The 16,572-nt window shown below is 47.8% G+C and overlaps 5 protein-coding genes across 5 annotated transcripts; 3 read left to right on the forward strand and 2 right to left on the reverse strand.

The window, feature by feature from the left end:
- The first annotated feature begins 47 nt into the window (after positions 1 to 47).
- On the forward strand, positions 48 to 1,276 carry VE01_04020 (uncharacterized protein). Its single transcript, XM_018273498.2, has one exon. It carries the CDS (start codon positions 161 to 163, stop codon positions 965 to 967), a length of 807 nt encoding a protein of 268 aa, XP_018131759.1. The 5' UTR covers positions 48 to 160; the 3' UTR covers positions 968 to 1,276.
- VE01_04021 (uncharacterized protein) lies at positions 1,155 to 3,302 on the reverse strand. The gene is made up of 2 exons (XM_018273499.2): positions 2,678 to 3,302; positions 1,155 to 2,487 (listed from the first exon to the last, which is right to left on the reverse strand). The coding sequence occupies exons 1-2, from the start codon at positions 3,150 to 3,152 to the stop codon at positions 1,349 to 1,351; spliced, it is 1,614 nt and encodes a 537-aa protein (XP_018131758.1). The 5' UTR covers positions 3,153 to 3,302; the 3' UTR covers positions 1,155 to 1,348.
- Positions 3,303 to 3,960: 658 nt separating this feature from the next.
- VE01_04022 (uncharacterized protein) lies at positions 3,961 to 9,529 on the forward strand. The gene is made up of 2 exons (XM_018273500.2): positions 3,961 to 8,914; positions 8,967 to 9,529. Exons 1-2 carry the CDS (start codon positions 4,320 to 4,322, stop codon positions 9,358 to 9,360), a joined length of 4,989 nt encoding a protein of 1,662 aa, XP_018131757.1. The 5' UTR covers positions 3,961 to 4,319; the 3' UTR covers positions 9,361 to 9,529.
- A 4,415-nt stretch (positions 9,530 to 13,944) lies between these two features.
- On the forward strand, positions 13,945 to 14,657 carry VE01_04023 (uncharacterized protein; the record flags this gene model as incomplete). Its single annotated transcript, XM_018273501.2, has 4 exons — positions 13,945 to 14,050; positions 14,099 to 14,197; positions 14,246 to 14,431; positions 14,487 to 14,657. The coding sequence occupies 4 exons, from the start codon at positions 13,945 to 13,947 to the stop codon at positions 14,495 to 14,497; spliced, it is 402 nt and encodes a 133-aa protein (XP_018131756.1). The 3' UTR covers positions 14,498 to 14,657.
- Positions 14,658 to 14,952: 295 nt separating this feature from the next.
- On the reverse strand, positions 14,953 to 15,909 carry VE01_04024 (uncharacterized protein; the record flags this gene model as incomplete). Its single annotated transcript, XM_018273502.2, has 2 exons — positions 14,953 to 15,760; positions 15,818 to 15,909. The coding sequence occupies 2 exons, from the start codon at positions 15,907 to 15,909 to the stop codon at positions 15,004 to 15,006; spliced, it is 849 nt and encodes a 282-aa protein (XP_018131762.1). The 3' UTR covers positions 14,953 to 15,003.
- Positions 15,910 to 16,572: the final 663 nt, after the last annotated feature.

Consider the following 16,572-nt stretch of genomic DNA (forward strand, 5'->3'; position numbering starts at 1 on the left):
TATCGATGTTGGACGAGGCTGCGCCGCAGTGTAGGATGAGGCATAAACACGGCTGTCGTGCCGGACCCGCGACACCAAATAAATATAAGTGAGTGCCTTACCTCCTCTCATATTCGCATCCGCAGCATTTCGCAGTGACCGGCCACTCAAAACGGCCACAATGTCCGAATTACCAGGCTACTCGCCATATGGCGTCCCCCCCCCCGAGCCCGCCTCCTCCACCACATCCCTCGCAACCTCCCTAGCAGCCTCCTCCCTCGCACTCCCCACCCCCTCAATCCGCTCCACCACCCCCCCCGTCTTCCCCTCCCTCCCCCACTTCCCCGATGACCAACCCCGCGAAAGCCTCGCCGGCCCCGTCAAAACCACCTCCCTCTCCGACATGCAACACGACTACTTCCGCGTAACTCGCGTCACAAACACCACCTACAGCGTCGCCCTCACCACCGACCCCACCCCGCTCTACCGCGTCGAAGTCGACCCCCACATCGCCGCCGACCCCGCCATCCAAGTCTTCGACCTCTTCAACCCCCTCCCCCTCGCCACCGCCCGCCTCCACCCCGCCGTCGCAACCTCACAATCATGCACCCGCGACCCGGCGGGCGATAACCCAAAATGGCGGCCCATGTCGCTGCTGCACTTCTCCAGCATCCCACTGGTCGTCATCCCGGGCATGGCGCCGATAGAGCGATCGGTGCGCTGGCAGCATACGACGAAGCAGTCTACGAATCTGGAGCTGTGGATGCGGGATCCGCTTTTTGGGATTTCGGCTGGGCCACCGCAGTCGACGATGCCGAGGGAGATGTTGCTGGCGCGGTATGGGATTGAGGGGGTGGGGTTTGTTGCGGATAGGGTGTTGGAGATTAGGAGGGGTGGGGGGATGGAGTTCGAGTTGGTGGTTTTGGTGCAGGCTTTTGCAATTTTGGAGGCGGATAGGAGGAAGAAGGCGAGGAAGGGGGGGAAATAGATGTGGGCGTTAAGTTTGTGGAAGGGAAGTACTCGAGTATATATACCCTTGTCGGGGAGTCTTCGTTGATTTTCTGGATAGTTATCTCTCGTATGTCGAGACATACAGCGGTGGAATTAGTGTCGTTTGTATATACGGAGATCATAATGGTCACAACAGGCATTAATAGATTTCGATCAATGATTGATTCATGTTTATGTCATTGCTTTGCTACTACGCAACTTCTCATCAACGCGCCAAAATACCCATATTTTGTGTACGTTATTTATTTTTCCTAACCACGCGCCATCCAAATTACCAACGTTTTCTCATCGTTCCATCTTCGTCGTCATAGCAGAGACCAGTTAAGGCCTCTGCCGTAAAGAATCATTCAATATGCGTTTAAGCGTAAAGCTTCTTCTCGTAGCTCTCCATGTGGATGCCACCCTCAACCTGGGCACTGGCAGAGCGGAGTTCGAAGCGCGTGGTGCCAGCGGCAACCGAGGCGTGGAGCTCAGCCAAGCTCCTGGAGCCCATATCCTGCAAACTGTGTTTCAAGCCGGCAGACAGGTATGGGACGAACTTGGTGATCGGGCCACGGTGAGCAACCGCGCCGGAAACACCCTGGGCGACAAGGACGCTGTCACCCTCGGAGAAGTAGCGGGCAGTGCCAGCGTTGCTAGCCTGGCTGTTGGCAGTACCGGCACCGGCCTTCTTGTCTTGCATAGCATCGATGGAGCCCATGCCACGGTAAGCCTTGACGAGCTTGCCCTCGCGGGAAACGAAGGAAGTTCCTGGGGACTCGGAGGTACCAGCAAGGAGACCACCCATCATGATGGTAGTGGCACCAAGAGCGAGACCCTTGACGATGTGGCCAACGTTTTGGATGCCACCGTCAGCCATACATGGGACGCCGAAGCGAGCAGCGAACGTGGCGACGTTGTAGACAGCTGCGGCCTGGGGACGGCCAACAGCCATGACTTCCTGGGTGATACAGGCGGAACCACTGCCCATGCCGATGCGGAGACCATCAACTCCGGCAGCGATGAGAGTGGCAGCCTGCTCGCGGGTAACGACGTTTCCGCCGATAACCTCGATACCAGGGTACTTCTCCTTGACGAACTTAATCATCTCGACCTGGTACATGCTGTTACCCTGGGAGCTATCCAAGATAACGATGTCGAGGCCGGCCTCAGCGAGCTTCTCCAAGCGGTCCTTGTCGGCGGGACGAGTACCAATGGCAGCCGCGCAGATCAGCTGCTTGGAGTCTGGGAGCTTCGAGGAGTTGGGGAAGTGGAGGTTCTTGGTGAGATCGGAACGAGACACCATGGAAACCAGGTTGCCGGCCTTGTCAACGATTGGGAGCTTTCCCTTCTTGGACTGCGCCAGGATGGCGTTGGCCTCGGCGAGGGAGGTGCCCTTGGCAGCAGTGATAAGATCGGTGACCATGACAGATGAAACTGGCTTCTTGGTGTCTTCTTCGAATTGGATGTCTCTGTTCGTGACAATACCAACGAGCTTGGAGCCGAGATTTCCGTCCTCTTCAAAGCGATTTGAGTTAGCAAAGTTCTTGGCTAAAATTTGAAAGCTTTGATAATAAATTTTTGTTTCCAGTCATACATAGAATTTCTCCCCACGATCTTGCGATCGACTACGGATGAACGAAAGTTATATGGTATAGTATTGATAATCATAATGGAGACGCAGATGAATGAGATTGTTAAAACATACCAGTAACTGGGAAACCACCGAATCCCCATCTCTCCTTCAGGGCCTTGACCTCCTCAACAGTCTGGTCCTTGCGGAGCACAACTGGGTCGAGGATGAAGCCGTTCTCGTAACGCTTGACCTTCTGGACCATCTCGGCCTGTTCGTCAGGAGAGCAGTTGTGGTGGATGACACCGAGGCCACCCTGGAGCGCCATGGCGATGGCCATCTCGTGCTCAGTAACGGTGTCCATGGGAGAAGAGACGAAAGGAGTCTTCAGGGTGATTTTCTTGGTAACGCGTGACTCAAGAGACACTTCTGAGGCGGGGAATCCAATGTAACCGGGGAGAATAAGAAAATCGTTATACGTGAGGCCTCCATTCTTGTGGGAGTCAAGCAGACTCTCAGCATCGAGGCCATCGAGCTCCTTGTACTCGTTCTTCAGGACCTCCAGGGCCTTGGAAGAATCCAAAACCGCATCGCTTTTTGGGAACGACATGGTGATGCGGGGAAAGTTAAATGAACGAGAAGTGATGAGACTGGGGTATAATAAAGAGATAGTCGACGTCTGTTTAGGTGGAATTGAAACGTATGGTCGACGGGTAGAAGTTGCCTTCTCCCAAGAGAGAAGAAAAGAAGAGAATCAGGCGTCGGCGAAGTTGAAAATATAGTAATTGGTGCGAGTGGCGCTAGCAGAAAGTTTCGCGACGGCAATTTGCGTTCACCGCCTTCCGTAAGCAGAGCTGTAATCACAGTCATACTTTGTGGTAATTACTGAGAATACCAATGTGCTGCTTTGTAATCGCCGTCAGAACGTATAAACAAGATAAAATTACAGTCACTGTCATTGCTACTATGGATATGAGAGTATATGGGAGCTATGAGGGAGCTGGAGCGGTAGTGAGGGTGTAACTGGAAGAGCTGTATTTCAGATTGAAAAAGGTACTTAATTCTACACACAATTTGTATGCATTAACAAGTACTATTTAAAATAAATAGAAAAAGTACTTATGAATACACTCAAATTATATGTGTAATTAAGTACCTTTTTCCCATGACCTGGAATTTATCCATTTTTTGCTAAAGCAAGCTCTTATCAGCTTATCCACCTGCAGCGTTATCGGAGCTGTTTAAAGCTGGTACTTACTAGCACACACAAAATATACGTCTACCCAAAGTACCACGCTTAATATTTTCGTGAAACCGGCAAATAGGTTTCACCGCCTTCCGAACGCGGAACGTGGTTGCCAGACGCACGGTTGGGTTTGTTTACATCTGGCGATCACTGTTGACCTGCATCGTCAAATCAAATAGGGCTACCCTCTACCCAGTACTACCGAACCTTGCGGCTCCATAACCTCACTCCTTCTCCCCCCCGCTCTGGTTGAAACTTCCATCGCAGCATCGCATTCTGCTTCAACTTGCTCAATTTAATCAGACGCACACGCGCCTGCTATTCATTTCACTTCTGCGCTGTGCGCTCGATATTAATTGCTGTCATATCCACACCGTTGACACGTCTACACCGTCTCCCCGAGGGGTAATCACAAATCACAAATCACAAGTCGAAAGCGATGCAAACGCCTTGATGCGGCCTTAATTCGCGACCTGCCTTTGAGAGAGAGAACGACATCCTGGACACAATATACACAATATACAGGACGTGATGTCGTACCGTCACCCTCTGCACCAGATACAGGCAAATGACAACTCGGCTCAACTCGCAAAGCGCCAACCGTCGACTGCCTCGACGTCGTCGTCGGCCTACTCCCATCCCTCAGAAGCGTCGTATCTGAGTCGCACAAGCACCATATCATCAACTGCATCAAGCGGATACCAACAACCTGCACATAAACGGGGTCTCAGTGAAGCTAAAAACATGTCGCCCGTACGTCCCGGAAGCTCTGGAAGAGGCTTCAGCACCCCAAACTCAGAAGACCCTTTTCAGAGTGTGCGCCTGTCTTTGCGCCCGCTTCCCCAGGTACCTGCACAGAACTGTCCCTCGCCGCCTAATAAACAACTATTTCAGCACTCAAGAGGACAAAGCTTGGATGTTAAGCCCATGTACAATGACACTGCTGCCTCTCCGCCTCCGAAGCGAACAGGTGCATTGAGGCCGAACTCGATGTTACTGAGCCGCGCCGACTCGACTAGAACGGTGCGATCTAATACCCTGCAGCCAAGTTCGCAGCTCTCGCCATTACACACGCCCGTGGCCGCGCCGGACCTTCAGAGCCTTGGAAAATCATCTACCGGCCACCTTCGCACTCTGTCAAAATTTGCAGAAGTATCATCTCCGAATGAGTTTGCCATCAGCTCACCCGCACAAGAAGTCGCAGGATTACATGGTAGGAGGAGGCTTCAGAGGACGGACAAAACGGCCAATGGTGGAAGTGCTGTTGCTCTCAACAATGGCACGGGGTATAGCTGGGAGGGTCGGAATTGGATGGACAAACAACGGCAATTTTTGCAAGCCTACGAATACCTCTGCCATATTGGAGAAGCAAAGGAATGGATTGAAGATATCATTCACAGGCCTATACCTCCAATTGTTCAGCTCGAGGAAGCCCTTCGCGACGGAGTCACCCTTGCTGAAATTGTCGAAGCTCTCCAGCCGGACAACCGATTTCGCATATTCAGAAACCCTAAACTCCAGTACCGACATTCCGACAACATAGCCATATTTTTCCGATTTCTCGGCGAGATTGAGCTTCCAGATCTCTTCAGGTTTGAGCTGATCGACCTGTACGAGAAGAAAAACATCCCAAAGGTCATCTACTGCATCCACGCTCTAAGTTGGCTGTTATACAGGCAAGGTGTAGTTGACTTTCGCATTGGAAACCTCGTTGGACAGCTGGAATTCGAACACCATGAGCTAGAAGCAATGCAAAAAGGGCTTGACAAAGCTGGAGTTAGTATGCCGAGCTTTGGAAACATGGGCGCAGATTTTGGCGTCCCGGAGCCGGAACCAGAGCCAGTCGAGTCAGAAGAGGACAGGATCGAAAGGGAGCTTCACGAAAACGAGCCTTCAGTTATAGACCTTCAGGCACAAATACGTGGCGCCCTCCAGCGAATGCGACTCGCCAACACCATGGAGAAGCTGTGGAATTCGGAAGACTGGCTTGTCGATTTGCAGTCACGCATTCGAGGAGACTTTTCCCGCCAGATCATAGATTACCGCCTTAACATGCGACGATTCGCTGTTAACTTGCAAAGTGCAAGCCGGGGATTTATTCTCAGGAAGCAACTGATGAACCGAACCGAATTCTTCAAGAGCAGCGAAGCTGAAATATTAAAGCTTCAGAGCCTGTTCCGGGCAAGGAAGGTTCGTGCCGAGGTATGCATAACTAAATCTCGGTTGAGAAATGAGTCTTTTGCTGTGCGGGACGTTCAAGCTGCTGTTCGAGGATTTTTGATGCGAAAGAGAGTGGAACAACAACATCAAGAGACGAGAAGTGTGGCCGCTCCAGTGCGAGGCTTGCAGGCCTCAATCAGGGGAATGCTACTACGAGCGACCATCGCAAACGATCACCACATCCTCGACGCCGAAACAGCATCTATCGCCTTGATACAAGCAAACGCCAGGGCTATGCTGACCAGAATCCAGGTGTCTAGGCAAAAACAGGCACTTCAGGCTTCCACTGGGATTTGGAAAGCACTACAGGCTATGTCTCGTGGACACTTATTACGAAAGCAGCTTGAATTTACACGGAAAGAACTGAAAGCGCAGTCACCAAGTGTATCTATGTTCCAAGCAGCTATTCGCGCTTCGGCCGTACGAAGTGAAACAGCGAAGATCCTTGCCGCGCTCGAAACAGAAGAGACAACTATCACAGAAGTCCAATCGTTGGTCCGTGGAATGCTCTCGAGGCAAAGAATTGTAGCCCAGAAGGAAGCTCTCAGCCGGCAATCGGTAAACATCACCAAGCTGCAAGGCCATGCAAGAGGCTTCCTCTCCAGAGCAACCACTGCTGAGCTTCGTGCCGATTTATACTCGAACACCCCCGCGATAATCCAACTTCAGGGTCTTATTCGGGCCATGCTACATCGAAATGATATCGGGAACTTGCTGGGAGAGCTCGAGGACCAGGAAGACTCGATCGTCGCCTTTCAAACTGCAGCACGAGGACTATTAGTTAGGGCTAAGTTTGCAGAGAAGCAAAAGTTCTTCAAGGAGAATATGCAGAAAGTTATCAAAATCCAAAGCTTTGTTAGAGGACGCCTCCAAGGAGAGGCCTACAAGAGCTTGACTACCGGCAAAAATCCACCTGTCAATACTGTCAAGAACTTTGTCCATCTATTGAATGATAGCGACTTCGACTTCAATGAGGAAATCGAGTTCGAGAGGCTCAGGAAGACTGTCGTGCAGCAAGTCAGACAAAACGAGACATCCGAACAATACATCGAGCAGCTGGACATCAAAATTGCGCTACTTGTCAAGAATAAGATCACCTTAGACGACGTGATGCAACATCAGCGGAATTTTGGAAGTCATGCTGGTAACCTACTCCCAAGCACAGCAATGTCGTCGGGGAACCACTTTGATCTGAAGGCACTCAACAAGAACTCGAGAAAGAAGTTGGACACGTATCAGCAGCTTTTCTTCACCTTACAAACCCAACCGCAGTACCTAGCACGTCTCTTCCGCATGGTTCGCGAGCAAGGGATGGCGGAGCAAGAGTCAAAACGCGTCGAGACATTGATGATGGGCCTGTTCGGATATGCGCAAAAAAGGCGAGAAGAATATTACCTCCTGAAACTTATTGCGCGATCCGTCAAGGAAGAGGTGGACGGATCCCACTCGATACAAGACTACCTCCGAGGCAATTTCTTCTGGACCAAACTCCTAGCAAACTATACTCGATCGCCACGGGACCGGAAATTCTTACGAGAGCTCTTGGGTCCTCTTATTCGCGAGAACATTATCGACGATCCCGCACTGGATTTGGAGAGCGACCCGATGCAGATCTATAGGTCCGCGATAAACAACGAGGAGCTTCGAACCGGGCGACCCAGCCACAGACCGCTGGACGTCACTCGAGAAGTCGCTATTAAGGATAAAGAGACGCGCGACTTGTTCATTGACCATCTCCGAGATCTCCGAGAGATTTCCGACCAGTTCCTTCAAGCACTGGAAGAAACCTTGCAGAAGATGCCATATGGAATTCGCTTTATCACGCAACAGTTGTTCGAATGCCTATGTGAAAGATTCCCTGGCGAAAAGCAGGCCTACATACTCCAGGTTGTTGGCCAATGGGTATTCCGCTCTTATATTCAGCCGCCATTAACATCGCCACAAGAAGTTGGCGTTGTAGAGAGGCAGTTGACGCCATTGCAGAAACGGAATCTTGGGGAAGTAAGCAAGGTGCTATGCCAAGTCACCACTGGCAAGCTCTTTGGTGGGGATAATATCTATCTTCAGCCCCTCAATGCCTATGTTGGAACTGCCATTGAAAGAATGGGCATCATATTTGCCGACTTGATCGATGTCCCTGACGTGGAGCAAACCTTTGATATCGACGAGTTCAATGACTTGTACTCGAAAACCAAGCCGACACTATACATTAAAATGGCAGACATCTTTGCCATACATAACCTGGTGATCAAAGAGCTACCACAAATATGCCCCAACAGGGATGATATGCTCCGGGAGATTATCCAGGAGCTTGGAAGTGCCAAGAACAACGAAATGGAATGGTCAGGCGTGACGTCGTCAGAGATCCAGATGACACTCAATCCCAAGCTTCACGATACCGATGATCCCGAAGCTGCAGTGAAGGCTCTATTCATGGAGACCAAACGCTGTGTTTTGTACATCATCCGCGTCCAATCCGGACCTAATCTTATGGATATCCTCGTTCGGCCAATTACACGCGAGGATGAGCAGAAGTGGAAGGCTCTTGTTAGAGAAGAATTTGCTGCCGGTAGCAACACCCGCGGCGCATACTCGGATGCTAACATGATGGATATCACCTCGATGCCATATTCCGAGCTCAAACGTACAGCACTAGAGAACATCATGCGTCTAGAGACACAGTTCGGCCGTATCTCGCGGCATAACCAATACCAAGATCTCCTCAATGCCATCGCCGTGGATATTCGCACAAAGAGCCGTAGGCGAATTCAAAGGCAGCGAGAATTGGAAGGCGTCAGGCTCACCCTGGGCAACCTTCACGATAAGGCTGCCTGGCTGGAACAACAACGGAAAAGCTATGACAACTACATTGAGCAAGCCATGATGACGTTACAGAACAAGAAAGGGTATGTTACAATGATGCATCTCAGCCCGATAATTTTTACTGACATTATATAGCAAAAAACGATTCCTTCTACCATTTACCAGGCAATACAACCACGAGCGTGAACTACAGCGAACCGGACGTCAGCCCAAGTTCGGATCTTTCAAGTACTCGGCACGAAATCTTGCCGACAAGGGCGTGCTTGTGTCATGGTCTGGCTACACCGAAAAGCAGTACGAGAAGATTAACGTCACCATCTCCTGTGACCAGGTTGGCATCTTCTTTATCGAAGGCAGCCTGGGCAGCATTCAAATACCGGGCGCCAGCGCCCAGGTCCCGCTGGAGGACTGCCTGAGCGCGCAGTTCAACAATCACCAGTTTATGAACTTGTTCGAGGGCGGACTGAAGCTGAACGTCAATTTGTTTCTGCACCTTATCTACAAGAAGTTTTATAGATCGACGGATTAGACTGGCTGTGTTCTGTCTGCTTGGGGTTGGAACCAATACCCTTCACGAGTAACTGACGAAGTGAAGATGCCTGTTTTTTGTTTTATTTTATTTTGCATAGCCTGGTTTTGTGTGGAGTTTGGGTGTGGGTGGGAGCTGGAAGCTGGGAGCTGGGCTGCTAGAGGATGGGTGGGTGGGAAAGACTGGATGAGGTGTTTTATTTGTCGTCTTCGTTCTTATACGAAGCTATGATTTAGTCTGTACATACCCCCTTTTTATTCTTCTAGGGCCATTGAGGGATGGATTGATGAATGGGATAAAGGAGGTATTTGGTTATACATTATATGGAAATGAGAAGCTTTTATGACAGCTGTTTGCGCCTCGTGCCGCCTAAAAATCTGAAGAGAGAGACTGTAGTGATAAGGGGGAAAATACTATCAACGTAAATTGCGCCCATTCGTGCACATATTTGCTATATCGATCGCCTGTCGGGTCCTCACATATTAACATGCGCGGGTAAGTGCGGAGAGAACAAATAATCCCCAAAAGTTCTGCATATCATATATATCTGAGTATAAAAAGCCATAGTTTCCCATCGTCTGAGAAAATAACTAAACCAGAAACAGAACCTTAGACCCTGACACCAAGTTGAAACTTCTCTGTCAGAAGCATGCATACCACCATTGATGGCCATGGTCGTTCACGGACGTGCCATTGCGACTCCTACGACGATGATGCCTACTATAGAGATCAATATGCCAGCAGTGTTTACGATGGCTATAAACACGCCTACCCCTATCACAAAACCCGAGACTACAGCCTTCTCCAGCGCGGTCGAGAAAACCACTACTACTATGATGACGACCCCTATCTTCAGTCATATTCACCATATTACCGCCACAGCTACCGCGCCAGAGACGGGGAATTTATTCCGCGTCTCTTTGAAGAGGAATACCCTACCACAAAATTGGTGGATGGATATCCAAGGCCTGTTGGTTGGGTTTATGAACATCTAGTTTCAAGGACTGGGAGGGTGGTTAGGGCGAGTACGGTCCGGTTGTGGTGTGGCTTGCGTCGCACTACTGTGTTGGGTCCTCGAGGGCGATGGGGTGAAGGGAGAAGAATGTAAGGTGGTTGTAGGAAGGTATTAATTGAGGTGGGAAGCTCTGTCAGCAATGAGGTTGCGTGGAAACTTCCAGGTTCATGGGAGGGAGATTGAATGTCCTGATCGGACTTGTGTTGATCGGGAGGTTTTGTTTTGTGATATTTTCACATTGAGTCAAGACAAATGGATCGGTCTCAGTCGCTACTTTATTGTGATTATCTGGTGTAGAATGAATGACTTTGATATGGAAACAATATATTGTGTGAATGCACGCTGAAGGTGAGTCCTCCAGGAATTTATAAGCTTGAATAGCACAGTGAGTGATATTCGTAGCAGCAAACGAGCGTCAATAATCTAATTCAACTCTTGAATAATCTGTATATTCAGTGTTTTTAAATCAGCTATATCATAATAAATTATGTTTCCTTGGCCTATTGTCGATAGCACTCTCACTTTCACCAAACCCCCACTCAAGCTCACCATCGGTATAATACATGCCCATTCCACTAACTTACCTGCGGAGTACACAACAATTTCCAAGAATAAACATTGAAGTTACCGCCATGCCTACCCATCCACAACGGTTGTCTGAGGTGTTTGATGTTGGGGATGGACGGTTTCCGAGTCGTGTTCGAATGCCCACGACCAGTGTTGCCCGAGTACTACTCGCTGTGAGTAGTACTCGGCGAATACCCGAGTACTACTCTACTCGGGTGATATTTTTGAGTACTCTGGTATTCGCCGAGTACTACTCTGAATACTCGAGTACTGCCAAGCCCTTGGCAAAGAGGGGTAATATAGATTGTAGAATGGATAATTGAAGCTTCTACTTGAGCGTTCTGTATTACTTCCTGTAATGAGTGACTCTTCGCTGTCGCCGGTGCCGGCTGAGTATCAGTCTGATGCTTTAGAGCTGCCGCCCCTTATTCCAATGCCCCTTATTTCGATGCCGCATATGCCTCTAAGAGTTCAATTACCTGATTCTACATCAATACTCTTTTCCAAAAGACTATTCTACCGTACTTTATTAGATATAGTACCTGCTAGAATCCAATACCAATGCCTTCAAACCAATTGTGGATATACGCCGAGCCAGCCCCTAAAGAACCCAACGACGAGCAATCTATGGAAGCATCTTCAGAAGCAGCACCCATCGGTGCATGCAGAATACAATACAATAACTTCAATTCGAAGCTCATCAACACCCTCTACTTCTGCTTCTGCTTTCTTCCAGCCCCGCCAAGCACCTAGTAATGCACCAAGTTCGTCGAAATATAGAGAGCTTGTTCTCTCTTTTATAGTATCAAATAACCTACCATTACGCCTTATTAAAAGCCAATCCTTCCGGCAATTAGTTCACCATCTAAATCCTACAGTCTTAACAGTTAGTAGAACTACAATTGGACGGGATCTATATCGACTATTCTGCTATCATAAAGCACGGCTTTAAGTAGAATTACAACAGCATATCACAAGCGGTAGACGACTAGCAATAACGACAGATACTTGGTCTGCTCAGAACTATTCTAAGTATGCAGCAGTTACAGTACACTGGATTAATGATAATTAGCAAATGAGAAATACCATACTCGACGTTATACACCTACAAGAGCCAATCCACTCTAGCGAATACCTTGCTGAACAGTTGATAAATGTGACGGACGATTATAGTATTACGCCTGCAATCTTTACTATTACAAGAGATAACGCCTCTACGAATACAACTATGCTATTAGAATATGAGAAGCTGGCTTCGGTACAACCTATTACTCTAAAACAACCATGGGCTTTTACAGCAAAAGTAGGAGACGTACGCTGTATTAGGCATATTATCAATATTGCTGTTTAAGCTGCTTTAGCCTCTTTAAAAGCAACACCAGATGAAGGCCCAGAGGCATATCGGCTTGAGATTAGGGTAGCACGAATACCACTTACTTCTGAAAATGATATCGTCACTGTTCTTGCTAAGCTCCGGCGTCATATATATGTGTTTTGGAACTGCCGCGGATGGAAAGACGCCTTAAAGAATCAGTGTAAAGCTGCGAGTATCAAAGTCCGTCGGTTGACTCTCAATATGCCAGTCCGATGGAGCTCAACTTATCATATGATTGATACAGCTTTAAAGCTTTAGGTTCTAATTACAGCTTTATGCGCATCACAGCAACTTGATATTAGTATGAGAGATATTGCTTTAACAGCAGTAGACTAGGCTACGCTACATGACTTATTAAAGCTATTCTATATCTTCGTCCGCCCAACTAAGAAGTTACAGGGCTCTTCTTATCCATCTCTCAACTACGCTATTCCGCAGTATATGAGGATGATTAAGAAGCTTGAAGATATGAGAAGTGAGCTACTAGAACGAAGCCCAATTGCTACTACTACGTCAATTGCGTTAAAGAAGCTTAATGATTACTATACTCTAGCTACAAATCAGCAACAGAGCCACTCTACAATTGCTACGATCTGTGATCCTCAGTATAACTTCAACGTCTTCAATATTATATGGAAAGATAGCACGCACTTAACTAGGAAGAATAGGGCAAAAGCACAGTGGTAGGACTGCTTCTATCGATATTCAGGCCGCGAGTCTGATATTCGAGCAGCAGACGTTATGAATAGTATTGAAGCTGAGGATCTAGATATAGAGCAAGCTATAAATATCGATATCGACTCAGAAGATGAGCTATACGTATCACAAAGCCGCCACAATATTGAGCCAGAATGGAAGCAATGGATGAAGGAGCCGACAGTTGGTAGGGATACGGATATTCTTAAGTATTGGCAGAGTAAGCAATACTAATATCCATTGATTGCTTCTATTGCAAGGGATTACCTAGCTATTCCAGCTACCTTAGCAGACTCAGAACGAGTATTTAGTGTCGGTGGTGATATTATCACAAAGAAACGGAACCGATTATCGCCTTCTACACTTAGATATCTACTTTGCTTACGGAATTGGGGTGTTTTATCACAAGGCGACGACGAAGACAGCGGCGACGATGCAGATAATGAGAGTTAGAATAGTAATATACAGTTTTATATCAATATATATTTTAAGCTCGAGTACTACTCGAGGTATTCGAGTACCGGTACTCGAATACCGGTACTCGAGCTTCAATTTTCAGTACTCTACTCGAGGATGCTCGAGTAGTACTCGGAGCGGTATTCGGGCAACACTGCCCACGACAACTCTCCAGCCTTTCGGTGGCGCACGAGAAAGCCTGCTTGGAAACTTGAGGAGAGATGATATGAGGCGCAACAGATCAAGCTGTCTTTGTTGTGAAGTTATGTGAAGTTGGTTATGGGGGAAAGGGGCACGGAGTGTGAGCCTGGAATTTGTGGTCAAGGGCTGGCATCTAGCGACCTGAGTTTCTCATTGTACATAACCAAGCTTCTTGATCTTTGCTTATGCGTCTTAAACAACGTGAAGTACAACTGAACACAAACGATACATATTAAGCCTGCAGTCATTCAACTGCAAAGTGATATCAATGGCCATGTCATCCAAAGATTCTGCTATTGAGGACGCTCTACAAGACGCCATCAAAACTGCAGTTGAGTCTGGAATGGATCCGGGCAAGATACAAAGTATTACTACGCTTGGTAATAGTACTTTTCTCTTGTTAATTTCACCATTTGACTTTAATATAGGGACAACTTCTGCAGCGGCGGGTGTTTTCAAAAATGCTTCTGAGAAGGCAATCGAGTATGGGCTGAAACCGGAAGAGCTTGTCCGCATTGCTTCTGAAGGTGATACATTCTTTCTGTTAAACTTTACATTATTTGACTTCAATATAGTGGCATCTAAGTACCAAAACCAACCTTCGAATCAGATTGTTTACACCAAAGGGTCGGCATCAAAGATGTTCAAAATGCGACTGGCAACAAAGAAGACCACCCAGGAGCCTGCTCAAAAGAAGGCAAGAGTAGACACTCGCAGGTCAGATTCTAGCGATTGCGAGTTGAGGCTTTTCGATGACACCGGTATACTACACTGTTACCTGTGAGACATGGAGAATCCAAAACTAATTACCTATAGAAGACGACTAGTCTCCTCTATGGAGAAGATGCCGTCACCGATATGCACAAGGCAAATGGATGCAGAATTCAGAAGGGCTAGGCCATTGAGTGAAGTCGTCGTGACTTAAGAAGCGAAATATCGAGTCAAATTCGAGATCTCAAAATTAGGCAGGCATATTATAGATAGGAGATTTGATTGTTCGCATTGAAGCAAAGAGCAAGTAACACAATTTGGCAACTCTTTGCAACTCAATAGCAATTCTAAATCGGATATTTCTCCAGCTGTGAATCTTCCGTTTGAAATACAGCAATGGTGCTACATTTTTAGTTGTGAAATGGGATGATGTGCACAGATATCCTGATGAAAGGTCTGTCCTATTAACGATCTAAGAAGCAGATGACAAAGTTTGCTCATAGCATAGCACAGCTCCGATTTATTTGAGGACTCTTTCCACTGATCAATTCCCATTCTGCCTTGATCCAACAACCGTCTCTCGCTGTAATCCTCCATCTCATTCGAAGACTTGCAGATCCTCCTATTGATCGATACACATTCTACCCTGTTTCTCCAGGCGCCTCTCTCTGCAGTCCATAATCTCATCGTCATTCTTGTGTTCATGATACTTGCACCTACGCTCTTCCCCCCAATTCAACGGAAACCGCATCCGCCCATCCTCCAATTCTTTATTCCTTCGAATCGCTGAAATAGCCACTCCATTCCAGAATGCCAAGACCATGGGCTCTAACTCTGGGTTGTCGATAGGCATGCATCGCGTGAGGTTGGTGGTGCTGGCAACAATCGCGTCTTCGAGAAGGCATTTTAGCTTTGACTCCTTTTGGCCGTCGACGTAAACAAGGGGTACATTGCGAGCGATGGTTTTCTCTAGTAGGTCGTCTTTGTCCACGAGGGATTCCAAGTACTTGCAGATCTGATCAGTGATGTAGTTTTGAAATGGCCTCGCGATCAATATCTCAGCGAGGTGATAGCACTGGGCCAGCTGGTTGAGTTTCTTTGAAGTATCTTCTAGGTCAACGGCGCTTGGGTTCGCCGGGTGCGATGCAAACTCCTCGGCATTATTGAGGTCGCCCGTCGATAACCACACGAGAAACAGCGTGAATATCTCAACAGGGATATTGGGGTATAATTTAATATACACAGCCGTGTCAGAAAGGTCTTTGCATTCGGCGTCTATCAAGTCTGAGCTTTCACGTGCGATGCGTCGGGGCATCTGGAGCACTTTCTTTTGATTCCCAACCACGAAGACAACGATGCTTGGCATCTCAAAATCAGATCTGCGGCATGTTACTATTGATAAGTTCAATAGAAGAAGGACGTGGGTTTTTACTTACGTGGTGAGTTTTGCTTTCTTGGCAGACGGTTCAGCACAGGGTTCAGACACCGTGGTGCAGGATGACTCAGTAGGAGTGGAAGTGGACGACATGGCTGTGAGAATCGGGTGTCATGGGGAGAGACAAGAATGAGTGTCTTAAGTGGAAGAGTTGTGTGTTTGTAGGGATTCACTTGATGGTGAGAGCCAAATATGTAGCTCGTAAACAAGATCAAGAAGTGAAGAACGGATGTAAACAATCAATCGGGTAAACGTCACGTAACGAGACCAAGGTGAATTAAAATACACGGAGCGAGGGCAACAGTTTAATAAATTGTAATGCCGCATACCAAATAAAGGGCAATATTAGCTTGGAAGCGCTGAGATTCAGTAGCCCTGCCCCTATCTGCTCCTTTACACCTTACTGTCCAAATGCTCAAACGCGTGACAAAAAAATATCAACGAGCAAAGCACAAAATCACACAAAGCTGAACAACTCCCTTCCTTTATCTAAGCAAAAAAATAGCAAAAGACTCATCAGATCTCGAGATCTGATGAGGGAGAAAATCATCTTTGTGATTTTACTTTTTGTCGTTATTAGTCGTTGTTATGATATCGTATGTGTTGATTTGTGTTGATCGCTCGTTTCCAAACTCTTTCTCTCATTTTTGGTTTCATCGTCTCCTCGCCGGGATTCGAATCCGTAACCTCCTTATCCTCCGCTGGCCAGATTGTCCAGACAGTGGTACTTCCACTGCGCCACTGTGCCGCTTGATT

Source organism: Pseudogymnoascus verrucosus, assembly GCF_001662655.1.
Source record: "Pseudogymnoascus verrucosus strain UAMH 10579 unplaced genomic scaffold scaffold_14, whole genome shotgun sequence".
Lineage (NCBI taxonomy): Eukaryota > Fungi > Ascomycota > Leotiomycetes > Thelebolales > Thelebolaceae > Pseudogymnoascus > Pseudogymnoascus verrucosus.

Coding starts and splice junctions, on each gene's coding strand:
- VE01_04020 (XM_018273498.2), top strand. CDS start 161: ATGTCCGAATTACCAGGCTACTCGCCATATGGCGTCCCCCCCCCCGAG.
- VE01_04021 (XM_018273499.2), bottom strand. CDS start 3,152: ATGTCGTTCCCAAAAAGCGATGCGGTTTTGGATTCTTCCAAGGCCCTG. Junction 2,488..2,677: donor CGGTGGTTTCCCAGTTACTG/GTATGTTTTAAC, acceptor ATCGCTTTGAAG/AGGACGGAAATCTCGGCTCC.
- VE01_04022 (XM_018273500.2), top strand. CDS start 4,320: ATGTCGTACCGTCACCCTCTGCACCAGATACAGGCAAATGACAACTCG. Junction 8,915..8,966: donor ACGTTACAGAACAAGAAAGG/GTATGTTACAAT, acceptor GACATTATATAG/CAAAAAACGATTCCTTCTAC.